Source organism: Rhamphochromis sp. 'chilingali' (assembly GCF_963969265.1).
Source record: "Rhamphochromis sp. 'chilingali' genome assembly, chromosome: 2".
Taxonomy (NCBI): domain Eukaryota; kingdom Metazoa; phylum Chordata; class Actinopteri; order Cichliformes; family Cichlidae; genus Rhamphochromis; species Rhamphochromis sp. 'chilingali'.
In genome coordinates this window covers 33,195,502-33,217,934 of record NC_137930.1, presented here as the reverse complement: position 1 = coordinate 33,217,934, position 22,433 = coordinate 33,195,502, and the positions used below count along the sequence as shown (strand labels likewise).

The following is a 22,433-nucleotide window of genomic DNA, read 5'->3' as shown; positions in this document are numbered from 1 at the left end:
TGAAGAACCTTCACGTTAACTTTTATAAGTGGAAAAGTGTTAGTGTTCGTCCTCCAGCTTCACTGTTTATGTTATGCTAACATAGCTGTATCGCTAGCGATCACGTAGCACATCATTATATACCAGCTAGCCCAACTTCAGTAACCCTACAAACATCACTGCTGTTTAGTTTCCTGTCTTCATTTATGTTGGAAGTGATAGCAGAGCTGTACGTTTGATTTTTTTCAGAAATCTCTCGGTCAGAACATGCAATATCATGCTTAGGTAACTAGCGAAACTAGCGAGCTAACTTCCGCTAGCTTCCTGCTAACTTCTAACTCCGTTAAATGTAATAACTTTTGTTTTCATGGATGCCTGGAAGTTAAACTTTATAGTTACACCTGGTAAAGCAGCAATGCTGATCGTTTTATTAAAGATGAAAGAATTTAGACAGTTTTTAACTCTAAGTGATGCTGCAGTGTTGTTTGACCTGAAAGATACGGAGTTTAGGACCCAGATTACTCCCAGATTTAAGAGCATCTTAGTCCGACAAATATGACAATAACAACGGCCGCTTGCATGTTCTGCAAAAAAATGTGCTTTGTTGTGTATCTGACGGACAAACACCAAACCAGTTCCACATCACGGAAGTTGCACCATTTTTACAAACCAATTCTGGTTCATCTGTTTCACTCAACAATCGGCCATGTGCATATGAAAACAAAGGCACTGCGCATGCGCGTTTTACTCCCATTCTATCGCGATATTTCATTTTCCTATCGTTGCCTAACATTATACCGGTATTACCGTGAACGGTATAATATGGCCCAGCCCTACTGGCAGGTACCAGAGCACATTAGCGAGAACCACTGAACAGAACGCCCACACAGCATTGCGGTAGATTGCGACGAGGAACAGAGGGAAATGCAGCTAATAAATAGACACAGGGAATGAGGGCAGAGGGGAAACACCCGGGGAACACGGCTGGGTATAATCTAATTGACAGACAGGGAAAGGAAAACGAAACATGATGCAGCACACAATGATGGACAAGTGACTATCAGAATAAAACAGGAAGTACGAGAAACATAACAAAGCTGAAAGACTGAGAGACCCAGCGAGCTAGAGACAAGAGAAAGAGCTAGAGAGTTAGGGACAGGAGTGGGAGAGAGAGGGACACTGAGAAACCAGAAAGACACAGAGAGACAGACAAAGACAACTGGGGAAACAAAGGTAAATAAACATAGAAACAAGACTGACTTCCACAGGAGATGCCGAGGACAAGACACAGAGATGAAACAAAGACATAAAAGGACCCTAATATCAAACAAGACACCATGAACTAGAAATATAGATAAACTCAGAGACACTCAAAAGAACTAAAGTCAGGACTAAATTCAAAGCTTGAACTTAAATTGTCTTCTTAATGCAATGGTATGAAACCACAACAAAACTCAAAACACTAGGTTAAAAACGGGGGACCATGACGTACTGAACATCCACTTTCCATTCAAATGCAGCCTACAAGTGAAATTCACCTTGACACTTCACTATCAAGTCACTGAGCATTACTTTTATAGCTTTACACTTCACAAGTCCCTCAGTCATGGATCCAAGGCTATTTCAATCTAGAAATGGATCCAAGCAACTCTGGCTGCATCTCAAATAAATGACGCCATTTCCTTTAATGAAGACAGCAAATCTGTCAGAAAGCTTCCTTCCTCCACTGCTCTCCAGTCACACATGGAAAATTACCAAACTGTTGATAGATGGTTAACAGGTGCAGGCTAATTATGCTAATCATGGCAACAGCCAAATAAACTGATTACCATGTTCATTTAAATGACAGCAATGTTCCTTTGGTGGCTAATTAAAATAGGTTGGGAGAAAGGATCGAGGCGGCTGGGTTCGGATGGAGGGAGGTGTTTAAATAAAAGCGTTCTCTGGGGTCTACTGTAATAAGCTGTATTTCATTGGTTTAATGATGTCATAATGAATTTCTAATGATGGGGGATGGGTTAGAGCGCAAAGAATCAAAGTGTGGCGATATGTGCATGAAAGCATACAAGGGCTTCACAAAACAAGCGAGCATAAGCCGAAGTTGGATGTGGCCAAAGGTGTCTTGGGATGAAATTACTTTGATTATTAAAAATAAGAAAAGTCGGTAGAAAACATCGAGTTGGTTATTTGCTTCATCTGTTTCAATACCAGCCCCGCTGGAAAACGTAGCGGGGAGGTTTTGGAGGCACAATTACTTTGTAATAGCATTGGGCTCTTTTGGCCTTGAATCTCTCTGCCTGTGACCTGCGGAAAGCCATCATTAGAGGAAGAGATGGTGACCAGAGGCCAAGGGAGATGAACTCTGGGTCCCCTGGCAGCAAATGTGGAGGTATGAAAGGTGGATGGGGGCTGATTAATGTTTATAGAAGCTCTGCCACCAAAAAAAAAAAAAAAAACCCTCTCCCCAAACCCATCTGGTTTAATTCCACTCTTAAATTATAGCTTTCACTGTAGTTCCAACCAACCATTAGGGCTGTACTTAGCAGAATGCCCTGTTTGTTACTCTGATCCCAAGCATTTTCAACAAAAATTAGTACAGAAAGAAGGGAAGAATGAGATATTTTCACTGTATCCTATTCACATATTTAGGACCTAATTCATAATGTCCCATTGTTCTGTATCAGACGTGGACACGACATTTTTTGCGTCAAGGTAACAAAAGAGGATGGCTCATATAAACTGCAAGAATAAAACGTCCCTCTTTATCTTCCGTTTATGAGGCATGCTCACTATTTAAATGTATGTCACATTAGTGGGGATCTGCTCAATTCAATATATTATAATGTGATGTTTGGCCCTTAATGGAAAATCAATAGTGAGACAAGCCTGCCACCACTGAGACCATACAAAAGCAATTTCTAAATTGACATATGGAGGGCCTATGTGATTGATTCTGACTGCCGTTGGATTTTAATACCATTCACTGAAAGCTCATTGACTCTCAGATATCGTCTTGTGGTTTATCTACAAACTGCCAAATGAGTCCTTGTCTCCTTTAACTTTCCTTTCATTCCTTTTTTCCTCTTCTTTCATTGGGCCTATATTTTTCAGCCCACAGCAGGATGAGCGAGCGTGTTTAAGATCTGGAATTTAATAGATTAATGAGTAGATAACATTCCTCATTGTCATCATTCAAAAATGATGTAATATAGTTTATTCATACATCACCTCTACAGAATATTCTCCAGGCTTCAGTATAAATACAGCTTTTTCAATCAGCTGAAAGGCTACAGTATTAACATCACATAAACATGTACCACATAAGTCTTGGCACAATGGCATGAGCTGCCACCATCTAATTTATGAACATCATGCATTACATGCAGCCTGTTTTAACAGCCGAAAAGAAGCCAAGGCTCACTCTGTAGCCACACACGGTGCAGTCAAAGCTATTACATCTTCAGCAGCTGAAACCAACACGATATGTTGACCATGGCATGATTGTCTTGTTATACAACAGACACACTAGAGAAAACCATGGTTGCAGACTAGTATCTGATCAAAATTATTATCACAGGGCAACCACATTTTTTTTCTAGCCAAAGAGGTTGCCATCCCGTTTTTACTTTTTGACTAAGCTAACCAGCGAGAGATGCATGGAAAAAAGTCATATTTAAAAGCAGTGCTGTATGTTGATATTTTTAATGATATATAAACCTGGAGTTAAACCAGCTGATTTGATGATAAATTTTTTCAGGACCAGATGAAAGAAAGTAACCAGAAGTGTTTTCCCCCAGGTATGTACAACAGCTGGGTGCATCCTAAGGTATTCCCAGTTCTGGTAGAAAAATATAATCCCCTCCTGAGTTTTCTGGATCAACAAATTGGTAGAAGTGCTAAGATCATCTTCAAAGAAATCCTGATTTGATGTTAAACCACCTCGAGTGTTTTTCTTTCCTAGATGTCTGGCTGTCAAGCCAGGTACAAGGAGCCAACATGTAGCTTTGCAGTCTGCCTAAATTTTCACATTTAGGAAATTCCTCTGAGGGTCTCTGGTTAACCACTAAATACGTTTTTAAAAGTCCACTTTAATATTGCACAAAACAAATGTTCATTAAACTCTTCATCAGCTAATACTATGCACAAGTGAGTCAGACATCTTCACTGTTGGGCCAACACACATATCCCACCTTACTGTAGGCACAGATTGCAGAATGTTAGGAAAGAGTATTGCACTTAACTCTCGTCACTTAGTGACACGAGATGAGATTGCTGACCCTGAGGTGCTACACACCAAATGCTCAGCTGAGCTCTCAGCTCCACAATGACAGCTAATGTAACCAGCTGACCAGTTTGACTTTGAACTACCTTTAAACTCATGCAAGCCTTACAGGCATGCTGCACTATAATGCACATGTCTTCTACACATGCTTTTCACATTATATTGAGGGCAAAATGAGTATTCATAAGTTCCAAACAAGCAGTAGTAACAGCAGAAGAAAAACGAGTATCATGTGATAAACGCAGCAAATTCCACATTTCAAAGCTGAAAAATGTCCAGACTCAAACTCCAGCCTGTAGAACAAGATCTAATCAGAAAAATGCCACATCTTGAATGTTGTAGCCTGATTGATATTATCAGAAACACAAGCAACATCATGTCTCTAAGTAGCCAGCGCAGTTAAAGTGGGCAGTACTGTTTCTGTCCCATGCAATGTCAAAGGACATTTTGGAGACTAAACAGCTGAACATGAATCCATGTTTTGTAATGTTTAACTCACCTTGCCAAAGTCTCTGACATCAAAGAGGTCGAACGGGTCAAAGAGTTCACTGTTACGGAGCCCAAACTTGTCATGACACACCTTCAGAAATGTCCGGATGTTCTTCAAACACAGGAACTAAAACCAGAAAAAAAAAGGAAATAAATAATATCATTTAATTATAAATTCACAAAACAATATGAAAGCAAAAAAACAACAACACACTCACAAAAAAAACACATCTTGGACTCATTTAGGTGTTTATCAACATGACTAAACAAGAAGTATGTTTTCCTTGGAAACATGTTGTCAGTTTAATATTATAATTCAGTGCCACAGCATTCTTGGAAATAGATAATTTCCTGGTTAATGATGGCCAGGCTGCCCCAGTTTATCCCTTCCCAATGTGTTTGTGTTGGTTTTCAGCACCAAATATGAAACTGATGATTGCTTCTCCTGAGTTTGATGGGCTGTTCCTCAGACTGAAATAAGGAGTGCAAAGAGAGGAGACAAGGTGTCCTTGGACAAGCCCAGCAGCAAAGACCTGCTCCGAGGTACACTCGACCTGATGGCTTCTGACATTTACCTCATACTGAAAGGTCTCAAAGAGTGTCCAACAACAATTACACAAATTCCTTTTAAAATGCCATGTGCAACTTACAAATTTTACAGAAATGTGAATATTCCAATGTTCAGCGTATATACAGGTAGAGACACAGTCTTACAAGTCCATGCAGTTAATGATGTTGTCTCTGAATTGCTAGGAAAGCATTCAGCTTCTTAATCTGTTCATTTTTTTTATATAAAAAGGAGGACCACACACACACACACACACACACACACACACACACACACACACACACACACACCACCCCCTCCACAAAAAAGGTAGGATTTAAAAGTTGATCTCAACACAATGGCCCATTTTTCTCCCATTTTCCCTTTAAAAAAAAAATTGATCCAATTAAACACTTTTTTTTAAATTGCAAAAGTGCACACTTTGTGGTTTTTGGTGGGGGGTTTAACCACAATAATATTCTAATAGCATTAATGCTACTAACAGTACAGTCAAGAAGACTGGTAATTGAAATTCTAGTATTTTATCTGTGACCTATGGGCAATGGACCATACAGTTGATTCATACACCTTTGCTAACCAAATTCATCGACCTGTTATATAAAGAGTATATGCATAAAACATCTCTAAACTACACACTTTAAGCAAGATCCACTGATGCTGTAACGTAAAACTACCCTGCAGACCGCTAAACTACCCTGGCCAGTATGCCAGTCTAAATTAATGCATGACAGTCAGGCACCCTCTGTTTTTACACTGGCAGTAAAAAAAATAAATAAATTGCTGAACACTGTTTCAAGATCACAAGTTAGTGATCTTGAGACTGAAGAGCCATTTGGGGGCAATGGTTGGGAACCTACAGCAGGCAAAGGATGCTCATAATAAACTGCATAATACCCTCCTGCCACGAATATTGATGGTCTCAGTCCCCAAAATACGCCATCACACAGATAAACCTTGAGGGCTGAGGCACAGACCAATAACCGCAGTATTGAAATATTAATAAGCATAACTGCCTCCCATCTACCATCTTTCTGTGTGAAGAACAAATTACCTAGCATGCAAATCCAGATGCTGCTTAGATATGCCCTTTCAATTTTCTGCATGCAAGCGATATAAACTGATGGCCATGGAAGCAGAAAGAACACACAAAAGGAGACATAAATGAGTGAGTATGTATGAAACAAAAAACTTGATTGCTTTGATTCTAGTAAAAGCGTTGACAACATACTCCATCTTTGTAATAGCTGTTGGATAAAACCAGTAAATTAACCAGAAGCCTTGCAAGTCACACTTGATGTCTAGTTAATGTTAAAATCCTTTCAAAGGCAGCAACAATAAGCTCCAGTGGGTTTTCAGGTGCAGTATTATCCATTTTCCAGGCACTGAGAGGTGTGCATTGTGCCTTTCTGCAGCTTGATGAGCTATAGTGTGTCCTGGTGCTGCGCCTGGTCATCACCTTCTTCAGCCTTGGTTTTCACCCTGAAGGGATTGGGGGGGGGGGTGTTTGTTTTTGCAGAGCACATCGTGTTTGTTGCTATTATCTCTTTGATAATCTTTCATCTGTCAAGTATTTCTGGCATTTGATGATATTTCAGCCAGCCTCTCCTGGTCAACAGTGAGAGCCCTGCTGACTCATTCTCATTCATGTGTGCACATCTGCTTAGTCCTGGTGTCACGGGTGTGCCCCCGTAAGAGAGCCACACTGGCCTGTGAAAAGAAATGCAACTGGCTAGCAAGCCACAGTGACATTTACAGTTCAGCAACCAAGGTTATCCTGTCTACAGATCCACACGTGCTGTGAATGGGGTGAAGAAAAAAAGCTTATTTTCCCAATTCAGATAAGAAAAGGTAACATTTGCTGGAGTGGTTTACAAACGAGAGAAAGAGAGAATCTACAGATATGGATCAGCAGGCGGGAGATGTGTCTGACATTCAAATGTATATTTGGCGATAAGAAAACCACTGTAGGAATAAGCACAGTTGCTATGATCGAAGTTAAAAATAATGATAAAAAAGTAAATAAATAGAATACATATACTTTTTCTCCTAGAGTGGGAAGAGTGGGTGCACTTGATAGAAAACAGAGTATGGTCATCCCCTTAAGCTGATGTAGCCCTCAGCACAATCTATCAAGTATTACCTCAGTGTCTGGAACAAATTCAAGGCAAAGCACAGAAAATCCTGAATTTTATTTAGAGGGTTGCAAGTGCATCTCGCATTGAGACACTGATAAAAAAGAAACATCAGAATTTTAATTAAAATTCACCAACTATGTATATTTTATTAATTTAAGGAGAATTCAAAGTTACATGAACTCAGAGCAATCGTATATCCATCATTTTTAACGTTTCCTGCACAATCTGGTGGTACTGGTCGTTGAATAATAATAACACCAGCAATCACACTGGTTGAATATAAGTGTCACGTTAGCCATGCAGTTCTGTTTGTGTGTGTGTGTCTGCCACCAGATGAAAGACTGGAGGACAGTGCTTTTGTTAGCCACTGATAGCCTTCCCCATGTTGTCGAAATATTGAATGGCGCAACAATCGGAGAAACTGTGAAAACTCTTCTGAGCAAACAAAAGACTCGGTGTTAAAGGAGGCAAAGAATGTGAGTTAGAGCGAAACCCTGGGCAGGCATTCACACCATGGAGAAAACTTCGGGACTTGAGTTTGTTGAAAAAGCGGCTTTACGTTGGCATTATTCCCACCAGTCAGGTATGTAACAAAATATAATAATAATAGAACTAATACAAGCAGATGCTTTAGAAACTGAAAATGTCTTGTGTGTGGGAAGCCTGAAGGTAAGCAGTCACTTTAACTGTCTGGAACCAGGAATCTTTGGTGTCTCAGGCAACTGTATTAACCACTATAACATGGAGCCACTACCAAACAACATTACCTTTATGCTCTAGGGCCTCTATGATAAGCATCTGTCACTATTTTCCAGCATAGACTCATTAAAGACATATTCACTGATTATGAAGTCTACTTCCAAAACTTTACTAACAAAAAGAAGATAACTCCCACGTGTGGCTGTATGACTAAAACAATGGCTGTTATCGTGCTTGTTCTGCTGCGTGCACCTGATGTCTAAGAATTCTTCAAACCTACAAAACACTCTTTTTACATGGAGAAAAAAAAAGATGGAAATAGAGACGTGGTATTTTGCATAAATACCTCCCCCACATACCAGGAAAAAAAAACGCAACTGTGAACAAACAAATGAGCTTGTGTGCATTTCTGTTGAGCACACAAGTGTGTTTATTGTTTGCTTTGAGTCTTTGCCACCTGAAGGCAACGTGGTGTCAACCCAGTACTCCTCTTACTTCACTTTAGTTTGAAAATCGTGCTTCTAAAGGTGTTCAATCTAGAAGCAAGTTCAGTAATAATCTGATTCAGGCATCAGTGCAAGTATTTCAACTAAATCACATGTTTAGAAGATAGAAAGTGAAAGTCTAGGAGCAACGGAAAGTGAAAAGCAAAACAGATATGGCAAAGTTAAATACGATTTTTGAGAAAGAGAGGGAGAGAGATGGGATGAGGCTTTTTACAAGGTGGTGTGTGTGCACCACTGGAGCAATGTTCTGATTTTGACTTCTCAGTCAAACAGCAAACAGCTCTTTAAAGAGGCACACTTGTCAGGAAGGCATGGAGGAGTGCCGAGATAGAAGGCAAGAGGAAGGAGAAAAAAAAAGGAAAAAGTCAGGTAACAAAGACCCATCACATCCTTGACAAGCCCTTCCACCATATCACCACGCTACATCACACAGAGAATAATGCATTATTCCTGTGGGAGGGTGGTCCTTATCTGCACACACCCACTACATGCTCATATCTAAGAAGATACAAATTAGAACTTCCTCCTGGAACCGCACAACATCAAATTAGAGAAATGGGATGCAGAAAAGTGTGCAAATGAATATGGAAGGAGAGAGGAAGTGTAACAGGGAACTGTGACTTGTTTTTTGCTTCCCCCCCAAAAGAAAAAAAAAAACTAGCTCTTTGGTGTCTGGGAAAAGGGGGAATGAGGTGGGGCAGATCACAGCCCACGGGGAAGAAATAACAAAAAAGAGAGGAGGTTGTATGTAAGGCTTAGAATTTAGAAGAACTGCTTCCAAATTGATCTGATCAGAACCAGTTTCCTGAATCAATTAGCCCCTATCGCTTCACAAATTAGATGCAAATTTACAAACAAAACATTAGAAAGAAAGAAAGAAAGAAAGAAAGAAAGAAAGAAAGAAAGAAAGAAAGAAAGAAAGAAAGAAAGAAAGAAAGAAAGAAAGAAAGAAAGAAAGAAAGAAAGAAAGAAAGAAAGAAAGAAACTTTGTTTCTGGTACCAGATGTGTCTGGCAAGAGTTCCCATTAAGCAAAGACAGTGACATCAGTGAAACCAAAACAACAGTAATAGTATTTTATATAAATCTAAATGTATTTTAACAGAACCATTATGATATAACAAAGAAGAGAATACAGTTTAAACAAATGAAAAAAAGTGTATGAAGAAAAAACTGTTTCTAATAAACTTGGCAGTGTATGCAGCAAGGCACATCTAACAAGTCCAGGGTGCGTTCAAAAACAACGCAATGCAGTAGGTTGTTCAGATAAACTATTTTGTCCAGACACGATAACAAGCACTAGGTATAGCTTGCAGATAAGGTTGCAAACACAGTATCGTGCATTTGGCTCACCTTATTTCCAAAGGTAGTGATTATATTTTCATTTCACTAGAGTATACTTTTCACTGTTGGACATTTTAGAACCGTTACCCTTGGGGAAACATAACTTTACCAATACATGCACTTTCAGAAGAAGAGCAATAATTAGCACGTAAAGCAATTGAAGTCAAATAAGAGGGGAACTAAATGGTGAGAGGAGAGGAGAGGGCTTTATAAGCAGCAGACTGAGGTGAGTCAGATCAGATCATCAGATACTCAGACAGTCAGTCACAGAACTGCAGTCAATGAAAGAGACTGATGCCTGTCTGGGAGCTGGGAGCCCCATGTTGTGACTAGAGGCTGTGAATCATTCTGTATCTTTACAACAGCAGGAAGAGAGCCATCAGCAGGTGAGGGAGAGCAGCAAAAAGGAGCTCAGAAAGACTAAAGCATAAGGCTGACTAAGCTGTCTAAACACACACATTTGCACACCTACCAAGATGCACGTGCATGCATCCAAACGCAAAGGTGATCATGGATCTCAAATATTTTGTTAATGATGCAAGCAAGGGAGGCAAATGCTTTCTGGTAATGAGTGGTCTATGCTTTGTAGTGATCAGCACTCAGTCTTCCCAAATATGCCTCATCCAAGTGCTAAACTCGAGACATAAAATCTCCATTACACCAGCTGTGTAATAACCCCATTCAGCCTAAATCACTAGCCAACAAAGGAACAAGGTGAGGGGAAAAAGAGCTTCAAAAATTCACAAAACATTTCTACCAGATTGCTAGTGCTGTGAAATGATAAATTAATATTTGTAAAATATTTGACATATATTACTAGATTTAGTAGATATTAATAATATATGATGGATGGTTATGACTATAACCTAAAAACAACCAGAAGGGTCAGACAAAGTTAATACTTTCAGCCTAGTACAAGCAGCATAAGCACATGCATGTTACATAATGCTCATAATTCATAATTCTCAGCGCTGTATTCATTTGCACATGCTGTTTATACCAAACATTTTGAGCCACTCATTAGCAATACAAAACAATGCTCTTTTTTCTTTTTGCACATTAAAACACCGCTGCAGCACATTCACAGGCAGACTCTGGTCAATGATCTACCAAAAGCCTATTTGGCAAATCACAAATGCACGACAGAGTAAAAGTTTAACAGTTTTACTACTGTTTATGTTAACAGCTGCCATCTAAGATTGGCAGTTGGGGTGTTCTGACTTTCAGAGTTTAAAATTCAACCTGAGAGGCTGTTCCAATTGAAAATGATGATTTCCAACTACAAGTAGAAAGAAACTGAAAACCAGGAAACACCCGGTGTCAGTGGTATCTTTATTATTACTGGTTATTTACCTAAAATAAAAGGTAACAAAGAAAACTGATATATTCTACTTTAGTTAGAAAACTTGCATGCTGTTATTTTTAATTGACTGCTCATATTGGGTATATAATTGGCAGTCTTTAACAGCTTTTACATCTAATTTTGTAAAGTCACTTTGAGGTGATCTCCAGCTTGTTGTGTTGAGCCATTTTTTAAATCCCATAATTTTCAGCGTAATTACCAGTTTAGCAAATTGCAAAGATATTACATCGCTAGCTGGCTTTATCAAAAAACTACTTATCTGTTATGTGGAAACTGAATACCAAATAGTCTTTAGCATTTGCCCCACAAATTATCATGAGGTCTTACCAGTGTCAACGCCAGTGAGTTAAGCTCTCATTCTTGTCAGGCTATCATGTTGTATCTATTCTCTTTTAAATGCGCAAAAAAGGAACAAACAAAATCAATATGAACACGAGTGCAAAGTTCCTCTCTGTGTTCTTGGGACTTCCTTATTTGTGATCAATGTCTGCTTTGATGAACATTAAAAGAGCCAATGATTCATCTGAGTTTCCAGGGCTGCAGACATGCAACGGATGCAAAATGAAAGTTACATTTAAAAATAAAATTGAATAAATGCATTAGGAATACTTGGACAATATGTTTAAGTAAACCATAGTTTTATCTCAAATTGCAACAGTTTTTCCAATCCACACCCTAGTGCACATGGCTGGCTGAGCTATAGTAAGTACCAAGCTAATACAAGGGTGGCACGTGCCAGGTGACACTAAGAGTGGATTGATAGGCACTGGGGCTCTTTTGCTTCACTTCCAGGTCACCCAGATGTTAAAGTGAATGAGGAGACAGGCCCTGCTCCTGCAAATTAGAGAAGAGGACACTGCATGAATAATTCATGGCAATAGTATGCAAATGTGTTAATCTTATCCTATTACCCCTAAAAGCCTGTAAGCAGGGAAGGATTGACCACAGTTTTAAATCTTGTACAACCCTTAGCAGTCGAGGCAGAACTGCTTCGTTAGTGAGGCTCACGTGGCCCATGTTAAAATATGGAAGTTAAATAGGCTACGTACATTTTTTTAGTGAGGTTAATCTCCATTACAAAGGAAGATAATTCAGCTTAGAGCATCATAGACTCCAGTGGAAGAAAGTCACCACAGCTGTAGAGCATAATTTAATCAAGTCTACCTTCACCCTTACACTGGCTACTCATAAAAACACAAGCACTAACACTGGGTATGAGATCAGAAGCACACAGTGTGAGGAAGAATGCATTAGTTGCACAAGCGTAACAAGCCATCAGTAACATGCTTCCCACATGAAAGTAGTGAACCTGAAGATAACAACAACAAAAGAGTCATCTTCATGGGAATGAAAAGCCTTTTTCAATGGGAGAGAGTTAAAGGTAATGTTGAAAAAAGGAGGAATGGTGTGTCTTAACGTACTGTACTTTCCTCCTTTTTACCTTTTGATGTGGAAATGACCAACGCTAGGAACAAAGAGCATGCTCTCATGGATAATTATGTGGGAAAGGAAATGGGACCTTAACTACAACTTATGAATGAGTTAAAATTACTAGTAGCAGTGCAAGATGGGATACTATTCTTTATGGATTATCACGTCATTATGTTAATTTTATATATAAAAAAAGATAAAATTCCCCTCTCGTTCATTTGGGCGGTCTATCCTTCGAGCTCAGGTCCTGTACCAGAGGCCTGGGAGCTTGAGGGTCCTGCACTCTTCTGGAGAGTGATCTAGGATGTTGTTCCTGGGATCTGCTGGAGCCACTTGCCTAGCTTGGGAGTCACTGCACCTAGTGCTCCGATTACCACTCGGACCACTGCTACCTTCACCCTCCACATCTTCTTGAGCTCTTCTCTGAGTCCTTGGTACTTCTCAAGTTTCTCGTGTTCCTTCTTCCTGATGTTGCTGTATCACTATGGTATCACTATGTTCATAACAGTGGTCTGTTCAGTAGTCACATGGTTAACCACTCTCATCTAGACTGTTGCATGTATATAACTATTTCAAGAATTGTGATTTTATAGAGAATGAAATTAATGTTTTTACTGATTCCTTCACTAGAACTACAGGTCAGGTCTTCCTCTGGAACATCTCCTGAATGGACTGCCACAATTTTTGTACATATATTCTCAAATCCCAGATGGAGCACTGCAAACAAAGTCGGCAACAAGAAGAGAACTCCTTAAAGCAGCAATGTGCAACAATGAACACTGTTGACAACTGAAATGCAGGGCAATAAAACTGAAGTTTATTGTTGGAACGAGAGGCTCGTTCTTTGCTTTCACCTGTATTTGCAACCAGCTCAACTTGTATGTGCCTTCAGAGTTAAAAACTTTGTATGAATATAATGATTGGCATCAACACAACTTGATTATGAAGTCATCAGCACTGTCACTTTGCAGTGACAACTCTGCCACTGATTGCATTTGTCACAAAAATTGCTCAAAGACTATTGCAGAGGAAATGAAAACACATGTGATTGGCGCAGAGCTGACAGAGAAAATGGAAATGAGTTAAGGAACAAATGCATTTGCCACTTAATTCTACATTACCTGAATTTCCTATTTCAGATTTTCTTCTTAACCTCCCAAATGTGATTCAAACAGATTCAAGATATGTTTTCTTATATTTTCTTATGTTTTAAGTTTCAAAGAATCAGGCAGACAGGAGGCTTTCTTCCTCCTTTCTGCAGGTGTTGTTCAAACTGTTTTACGCGTATGAAAAGTGTCTTCTCAATACTAAACCAAAAATCTAACACAGGCCAAGATGTTCAAACATCTTGGTGCATTATGCAGCCCTCCAGGTACAATCTTCTCTTCATATAAATACAAATCTGTGTTGTATCTAAGCAACAGGCCATGTTGCTGACCCTCCGGAGAGGAGTGTGTGTTTGAGGCATTAGCTGCAGACTTAAAGCTTGATGAATGTGTGGAGGAGGTCCACCGAGAATCTTAGACACCCATGGATCAATGGCCAGGTAATTTATGACACGAGGCCATGGAGAGGAGAACTGCATCTATTCTTTTTCCCCTGTGAGTTTCCCTCACAACGTGAGACTCATTGCGGTGATTTAGATTCACAGTAAGATAAATTACCCATTAGCTCTCTCCACACAAAACAAAGGCTCAAAACAAATACTCATTTTAAATGCATAGTTTAGACAAAATGATCCTAACTTAACCGAACATGGCTACATTCGTTAGGCTCATTAAGTCACTGCCTTGTATAATATGATGCAGAGCTGCATTTCCTTAAGGCTGACTCAAAGAAGGCTGAAAAAATAACTATGAATTGAAATCTGTATAGACTTTTTTTTTTCCCCTTCCATTTTTTTTTTTTTTTTTTTTTACATAGCACACATACAACGACTTTAACATTCTCTTAACATTTCAGATTCATCATAAGTAACTTAATTAAAAACACTTCTGTGGCCCCAAAACAAATTATGCTTGTAGTGAAAAACAGAATCAGATACAGATGAATCATATTTCACTGGAAGCCAAAATCACCATATGAGCTTCTGGCAACCAATCCGAACAGATGAGAGTGTGAAACACACTGATAAGCTTTGATATGTCTCTATATTTTTCCAAATTACAGACTGTTAGTCACACATGCAACGAATCCCAGAATAACAAAAGAAAAAAAGGAAAAATAAATTGCAGAACTCTATGCAGTCATGTGTTCTCTATGATCATCATCAAGCATGGCCACCTATACAAAAGCTAAAAATTTGGCAGTTTTCTGGTCTGGAGCATTCAGGTATGAGTTAACACGAAGAAAGCTAGGTCAGAGTGTGCAGAGAAATGTCAACAAAAAAACCATCGCAGACTCTATAGGCCTAAGTTAGCATGTTTTGTTTTTTAAGAAACACTGAAAAAGTATGGATTGGTAGGAGAAAGCCTATTCTCTCTAAAAAGAACATGGTTAAATGGCTTAGGTTTGCCAAGTTACATCTGAACAAACTACAGGACCTCTGGAACAATGTCCTTTGCACAGACAAACACAAAGACAACTTGTTTGCCTGCAATGTACAGAGGCACGTTTAGAGAAAGCCAAACTCGATATATCAGCACAAACACCCTATACCAACCATTAAGCACACTGGTGGTTTGGGCTTTTGCAGCTACAGGGTCTGAGCACCTTAAAGGCACTGATCTCTCTGAACTCCTCTTCATTCCAAAGTATTAGAGTATAATATGAGGTCGTGTGTTGACAGCTAAGACTGTCTTATGCAACAGAACAATGACCCGAGTACACCAACAATCTACAACGGTGGCTGAAAAAAAACCTGTTGCACTAACCCAATCAAATTCCAGACCTCAACACTATTGAAATCATGGGCAGGAGATGGAGAACAAACAATGTGAGAGACTGATAAAATCAAACAGAAAACTATTACCTCAAGTTATTGCTACTAAAGGTGGTTCTACTGTACAAGCTACTTAATCATGAATTGTACTTAGTGTTTCACAGGATTTAAGTTTTGATTTTCACATGGCTGCAGGTGTATTTGAGAACACAAATGTCAAACAAGGTTTTCTCAAAGATTAAATAGTCCTGTACTATTCCTTTTGCAGACTGGGGCAGCCAGGGATCCACCAACCTTCCAATTAGTACAAATAAAGAAATACATTATGCCAAAAGTCAACAAGCTAGTGCTGTCTATTTGTCAGCTCTTTGTTTAAGGAGGCTATCAGGTACACTGAGGGGCTGCGGCTCTGTGCTCTAGATGCCTGTGATTATCTCCAAGGTGACTAATGCTATTAACATGGAGAACAGCCTGTTAATTATCCAACTGGCTGTGGGACCGAGCTCAGCCCGCTTCAATCATCATACAGCTTAGATGTGACACACAATGCACCAATCAGCCAATTTACAGATTAGGTGATTGGACGGGTGGATGCTGTAAGATATAGTTTATATACTATCAGTGATATACTGGACAATGGTGACCTAAAACTGCAATGAGGTGTCCATTACCTAGGAGGTAGAGCACGTCATCTACTAATTGGAAGCTTGGTGGATCCCTGGCTGCTCTAGACTTTATGCTAAAGTAACTTGCACTACATAAGAAGCACTCCCGTTACAACAACAGGCTTAACAAAAAGCTGTCTGAACAGCAAACAACTCGTTCACATAATGCATGCATCTAATCAGTCAGTCCGTATCCAATGTAAATTTATATTCTTCATGAAAAAGCCATAGAAAAATATGGTACTCATATAGTGCTTTTCGACTTTATTTAAGCACTCAAATTGCTTTCTTACCACAAGCCTCATTTATCCATGCACACATCCATTTTTTTTCTCTGTCTCAGTGCGATTAACCTAATGCTCACACACTCACACAGATGCATTAGGGGTAACTCAGGGTTTAGTATCTTACCCAAGACTAGAGGGTCCGAGGATGGAACCATCAATTCTGGTATGCGAGCTGTTGCTCTATATAAAATACCAGACCTTCAGCATCCATTATACTTTTTTCCCTTGAAATTTCCAATGTCTTTATTAGGATAATAGGAAATAATTACTCTCAGCTTAAAGTCACACCTATTTATGATTGCCCAACTTTGATAAATAGATTATTATTTAGACTCAGCAGAAGGAAAGGCGCATTGCTTCTTACTGCAAAGTATTTTTGGCCTCTGCTTTGCCCATTACCGTCTGAATAAGGACTGAATATTAACAGCCTTTTCATTCAGACAGAAAGATTGCTCCTGATAAACACTGAGTGTTGTTTTCTATCAAAAATGTATATAATATATACATTTTTGATCTATATGATGTCCGGTTTGCTACTTTAAACAAAGTTATGTCACAGAAAAAAAAAACTAACATTTATAAATATTTATAAATATTACTGTAACTGTAACTTGTATTTTTCACTTCTACAGTTCCTTTGTATAGTCCACCTGATCTTATATAATATTCTGTAATAACAGCGTTTATTTATTTCAACAAATATTAAAAGCAACGTGACAAGTGTCAATACAAATTAATCACAGTTAGCTTGGATTTCAAGAGCTGCTTACAATCCTATAATTACTGCCTACATTGAAAGGGCGTTATTTCTTTTTTGGGGGTGGCTTTCCTCAACTTAGTCACGCAACCATCAGGCCTTAATGAAGCAACTCTGTTTACACTTTAGCTTGACAGCTTAAGGTCAGTGAATCCTGTCCTCTGTCACAATGTATCACAATGACATCAAACTTTTTTGGCCCTGATCACCCTGTGTAGTTGAGTCAACAACATTATGTATTGGGAGCACACTTCCTGTTTACATCTCTGCTGCAAATTACAAAGGAAAGCTTGTTGGCACTGTCCCTCACAATTAATCATGAACAACACTGTCACAGCGGTAAGAAAAACACAGACAAAAAAGCCCTTACAAAGCATGCAAGTCATCGCCTGCTATGTTTTTATATATTTCTGAGCTTTGCTGCTTGAGAAAACCCGTCACTTCATGACAGTTAATTATCCATTTACACTGCTCGTTCTACATTATCAAAGGAAACAGTCATAAGTTATCAACAACTGTCTTTATGATCTTCGATGCTCCATTCCAGTTAAAATTGAATTAACTTTTTGCATATCTGTGATCCACCTGTCCTGGGTCCTTCGAGGTAGACCGGAGCTAAATCTGAGACATCAAAAAGCAGACAGCAAAAGGGCTTAACTTATCTTTTTTTTTAAACACAGTCAGAGCAAGAAAGAGAGACGTCTGGAAGAGTAAAAGAAACAAAGAGCCTTGTCAGACGGATACAGCAATGGTGGATAGCAAGGCAGGATCAAACGTCCAGTTTCTGCCGGTAATCCTCCTAAAGAGGAGAAGCAGGGGAGGTGGGAGATAGGGCAGGAGAGGTGGAACGGAGAAGAGAGGAAGCTGGTTGCTGTGCCACGGAAAGCAAATGTTACTGGCTTTTTCATCCAGCAGGCGAGGCGACGCCAGCCCCTCCACAGCTCTCCAGACTGTCTGGCACACGGGCCACAGGAGGAAACCTTTGGAAAGATCACAGCCCAAAGCCTCAAGCGTGGAAAGACTATGTGTATATTATGTGTGTGTGGGTGTGTGTGAGAGTGAGAGGGAAAGAGAAAGAGAGAGTGTGCATGGCCATATGTAGCTGCTTATGCCTTTCAGATGTAACACTGTGGCTGTCTCTTAATTGGAGGCTTTAGCCCACGTACAGTGTCTGTAATCCACAACATGGCAGCAGTATAAACAGACCCCAAAAATACAAGGTTACACCTCTTTTCATGGCTCAAAAGATATGAATATGAGTGGTCTATTTCTGTACCACTGTATGGGCGCAGTGCACTTCATGTGAAATGCTATAAAATATTTCATGTTAGCTTTAAAAATGTACCAGAAACAGAACATTAAGACAAATCAATCTCTTTCCTTCACATTTTAACAGCTTCTACAGATTTTTCATGATCACACTTCACCATGAATGTATGTGCATTTAAAATACCAATCTAGTTGAACTTACATGCATTAATCCGGTGTACAATGACTCAGTGTACACTCAGTGTAGACATGGATTGACATATGCTTCCATCTAGATTACATCTTTCTTTTCCTCCAGTTAAGTACTGCTTATTTCAGCAAGACAGTGCTAAATAACATTGATCATCAGCAATAGGATGGGGCAGCTGTGGCTCAGAAGGTAGAGAAGGTAGAGTTACTGATCCAGGAGTGCAAGTGTTTGTACATTTATGTGCAAAAAACACTTATGTGCATGCGATTAGTAGTAAGAAAGCGATTTGAGTGCTTGAATTGACTAGAAAAGTGCTACTTAAGAACCAGTCCATTTAAAAGATTGCACTCTAAACCTGCCTGTCTTCATTCGACAATCACCGGGAAAAAATTATATTGAGTCACAAGCAAAAAAAATGTTTTTTATTTCTTTCCTTTGAAGTTACTCAGGTTCTGAGGCTTTAACCTGGCTATGCTTCTTTTTCTTATTAACTGCTTTTAAAACAGCAAAAACTGAAACTATCACAAATGAACACCCAAGGCATTACATTTTTTTGAGAGAATTGTTGACACCTCTCTCTATAACCATCAGAAACATTAACATTACAAACGGCTACATAGGCGCATTCAGCTGTCTTACAACAGAGGCTCTCAGTGACTGACACAAGCCCTCTCCCCAAAAAATGATTCTCCTGAAACTAAGTGACTCTGTGGCACTAACATGCCATTATATGCTCTACAATTTACTGCAAACTAGCACAGAATTAAATTTCAGCCAGTTTTAAATATTATTTTCATCAAATCCATTTGTGCTGACCCTCAAAAATCACAAAAAACAGAAATCCCAGAGGAACTGACTGAATGTCTATGAAAAAGGAATAGTTTAGTGTTATTTAATTGACTGATGCATAACAGAAGTATGGCCAAGAAAATGAAAGCAGTGAAAGAGCAACACAGCCGATCGCAAACTGAGAAAAGCGATGCTATGACCTATGGTCTCAGAAGCATCCCTCAGGGCAGAGGTGAGAGAATCTGAGAGGCAGAAGCAGCTTGATAAACCAGCTCTCTCCACTCCATCTCCCACATAGCTGGACACTGCCTGCAGCATATCTTTAAAAATAGGAGGGAGAAAAAGCTGTCACTTGGATTTAGCCTACTTTTCAACATGTGCATTAATTTCAAAGCAGATGGCAAAAAAGGAGAGTGGGTTGAAGGGAGGGGCATCTCCTAAGCTGTTGAATGACAGAGTGAAGTGCTTCACATGAAAGAGGGAACGGAGAGTGTGGCGACCTAAGAAAACAGGGACAGAAATTGTTTAGAGGCACATTACAGCCTTATCATGTAAAGATGATATTCTGTATCGTTTACTGCTATTAGATGTCAGCATATCCAGCTCAGGTTAGCAACATCAAAGGAGCAAGTTAAGATAAGATAAGATAAGATAGAACTTTATTAATCCCTCGGGTGGGTTCCTCTGGGAAATTCGACTTCCAAAAAAAGCACAGCAACGACCAAAGTTACAGTTACAGAACTGTTATATATATATATATATATATATATATATATATATATATATATATATATATATATATATATATATATATATATATATATATATATATATATATATACATACACACATACACACACACACACACACATATATAAATACAGAGACAAATATAAATAAAATATACAAAGGGGATAAATAGAATAAATAGGAATAAAAATAAAAATACAAGTGAATTGCACATTTCAAGTATTGAGTCTATTGCACTGTTGACTAGTTGTCAACAGTTGTCAACTAGTTGACTAGTTGTGTTCAGTAAGGAACTCACTGGAAGTATTACTCCACCAAACCTTTTATTGATCTGTGTATCTATATTTCACTTATAGGCACTTATCATCTAAGCCTGCCAGCGAGATTTGCGAGCTAAAAGGATCCAGGTATAAATCAAAGATATTTTCAAAAAAGGAATAAAAGAAGAGCAATTGAGAAATACATCTTAGTATAGATACTAGAGATGGACCGATCCGATATTACGTATCGGTATCGGTCCGATACTGACCTAAATGACTGGATCGGATATCGGAGAAAAATAAAAAATGTAATCCGATCCATTAAATATCACAAAAGCACCTCACAAAACTTGCAACACGCCGTAACTCACCTCAGAACGTTAGCACGTCGGAGCAGTATGCATCACGTGATAGAGCAGCTGTGGCATGCGGGACCTGTGGTCTGGATAGCATTTGGAGCTTCGCTAGCAACCCGGCATTTCATCTCCGACAAAGTTATCCCCGAGAGAAGTAAAGCAAGTGTGTAAGTCCATCTCTGAATGTTTGTAAAGCATTCCTGCGTTAAGCTTAACGAGCGACTGCCTCTCGCTCTCCGGCTGCTACTTCAATCGTGAAACTGCTTAAATGATCAGCTGATCGGCTTTTCTGTCGCAAGTCCGTCTCTCTTGTTTGTTTTTGGCCCACTTTGCACCAGAAAGAGGAAACCAGCGGCTGAACAACAGCAGCACGTTTAAGCTTGATAAGCTGTTGTTAGAATTTATTTAATATTTCTTTCTACACCAGGATCTTTTTCTACGTAGCTGACGCTGGTAACTGTGCAGGGGCGGATCTAGCAAAGTTTAGCCAGGGGGGCCGTAGGGCATTAACTGGGAAAAGGGGGCACAAAGACATACTTTTCTTTCTTATTCTCATTTAAAATGTCTAGCTTTTAATAAATAATTATCTGACACACAAAGTTTTAATTTGATGTAAAATGAATAGAAGTCAATTACTGTATATAGTGACTATTAAGTCTAATATATATACCCTAGTAAGCTATAGTACTTTTTCCTTTGGGAAGGTACCATCTGTGCAGTCTGCAATTTTGTTGAAGAAAGATGTTGAATCTATTTAATATTTCTTGAAAAATAATTGATTTCTGTGCATTTTTTTTCACACTGCATCAAATTAAGGTTGATTACGTCGATTAAGCATCATGAGGTGGAGCGTGAGGGGTGGTTCCCTATTTTTTATTTATTTATTTTTGTTGTTGCTGGGAGTTGGAACCCTATTAGTTAGGTTGCTTAATATTTATGCTAAGTACTCTTTAAAATACCAGAATAGGGAGGATGGTGTAGGTTTAAGTTTATTAGATTGATCAGTATTGCTGAACTATGAAATATTTTTTTTGTATACAGGTATAACAGAATAGCTTTAGTGTAGTTGTTGTTTTAAACTTGAGTATGAACTTGCAGACTTGCAAAATGCAGCAAGATATTTTAAAAAACAGTTTTGTTGATTAAAAAACACTATATCGGATTCATATCGGTATCGGCAGATATCCAAATTTATGATATCGGTATCGGTATCGGACATAAAAAAGTGGTATCGTGCCATCTCTAATAGATACATCTCTAAAGAGAAACATCCCCTGCAGAAATTGCCAGCAGTAAACAGCTCAGCTATAAAGATCTCACAACCCCACACAGCGCTGATAAAACTGTTCCTATAAGCTGGGAGCAAGGTGAAGCAATCAACTCATCTGCAATCAGTCTATGTGTAATTAATTAACATGCAAGCCCGATGAGAGTT

General features: G+C 39.0%; 1 protein-coding gene across 7 annotated transcripts in view; it reads right to left on the bottom strand.

Moving 5' to 3' along the window:
* Positions 1 to 22,433, bottom strand: part of vav2 (vav 2 guanine nucleotide exchange factor) — a 196,877-nt gene that overhangs the window by 135,087 nt on the left and 39,357 nt on the right. For all 7 annotated transcript variants that reach the window (XM_080861482.1, XM_080861484.1, XM_080861483.1 and 4 more), the window contains exon 2: positions 4,761 to 4,877. In XM_080861482.1, the coding sequence (XP_080717608.1) occupies positions 4,761 to 4,877 (117 nt within the window). The remainder of the gene's footprint in view (positions 1 to 4,760; positions 4,878 to 22,433) is intronic.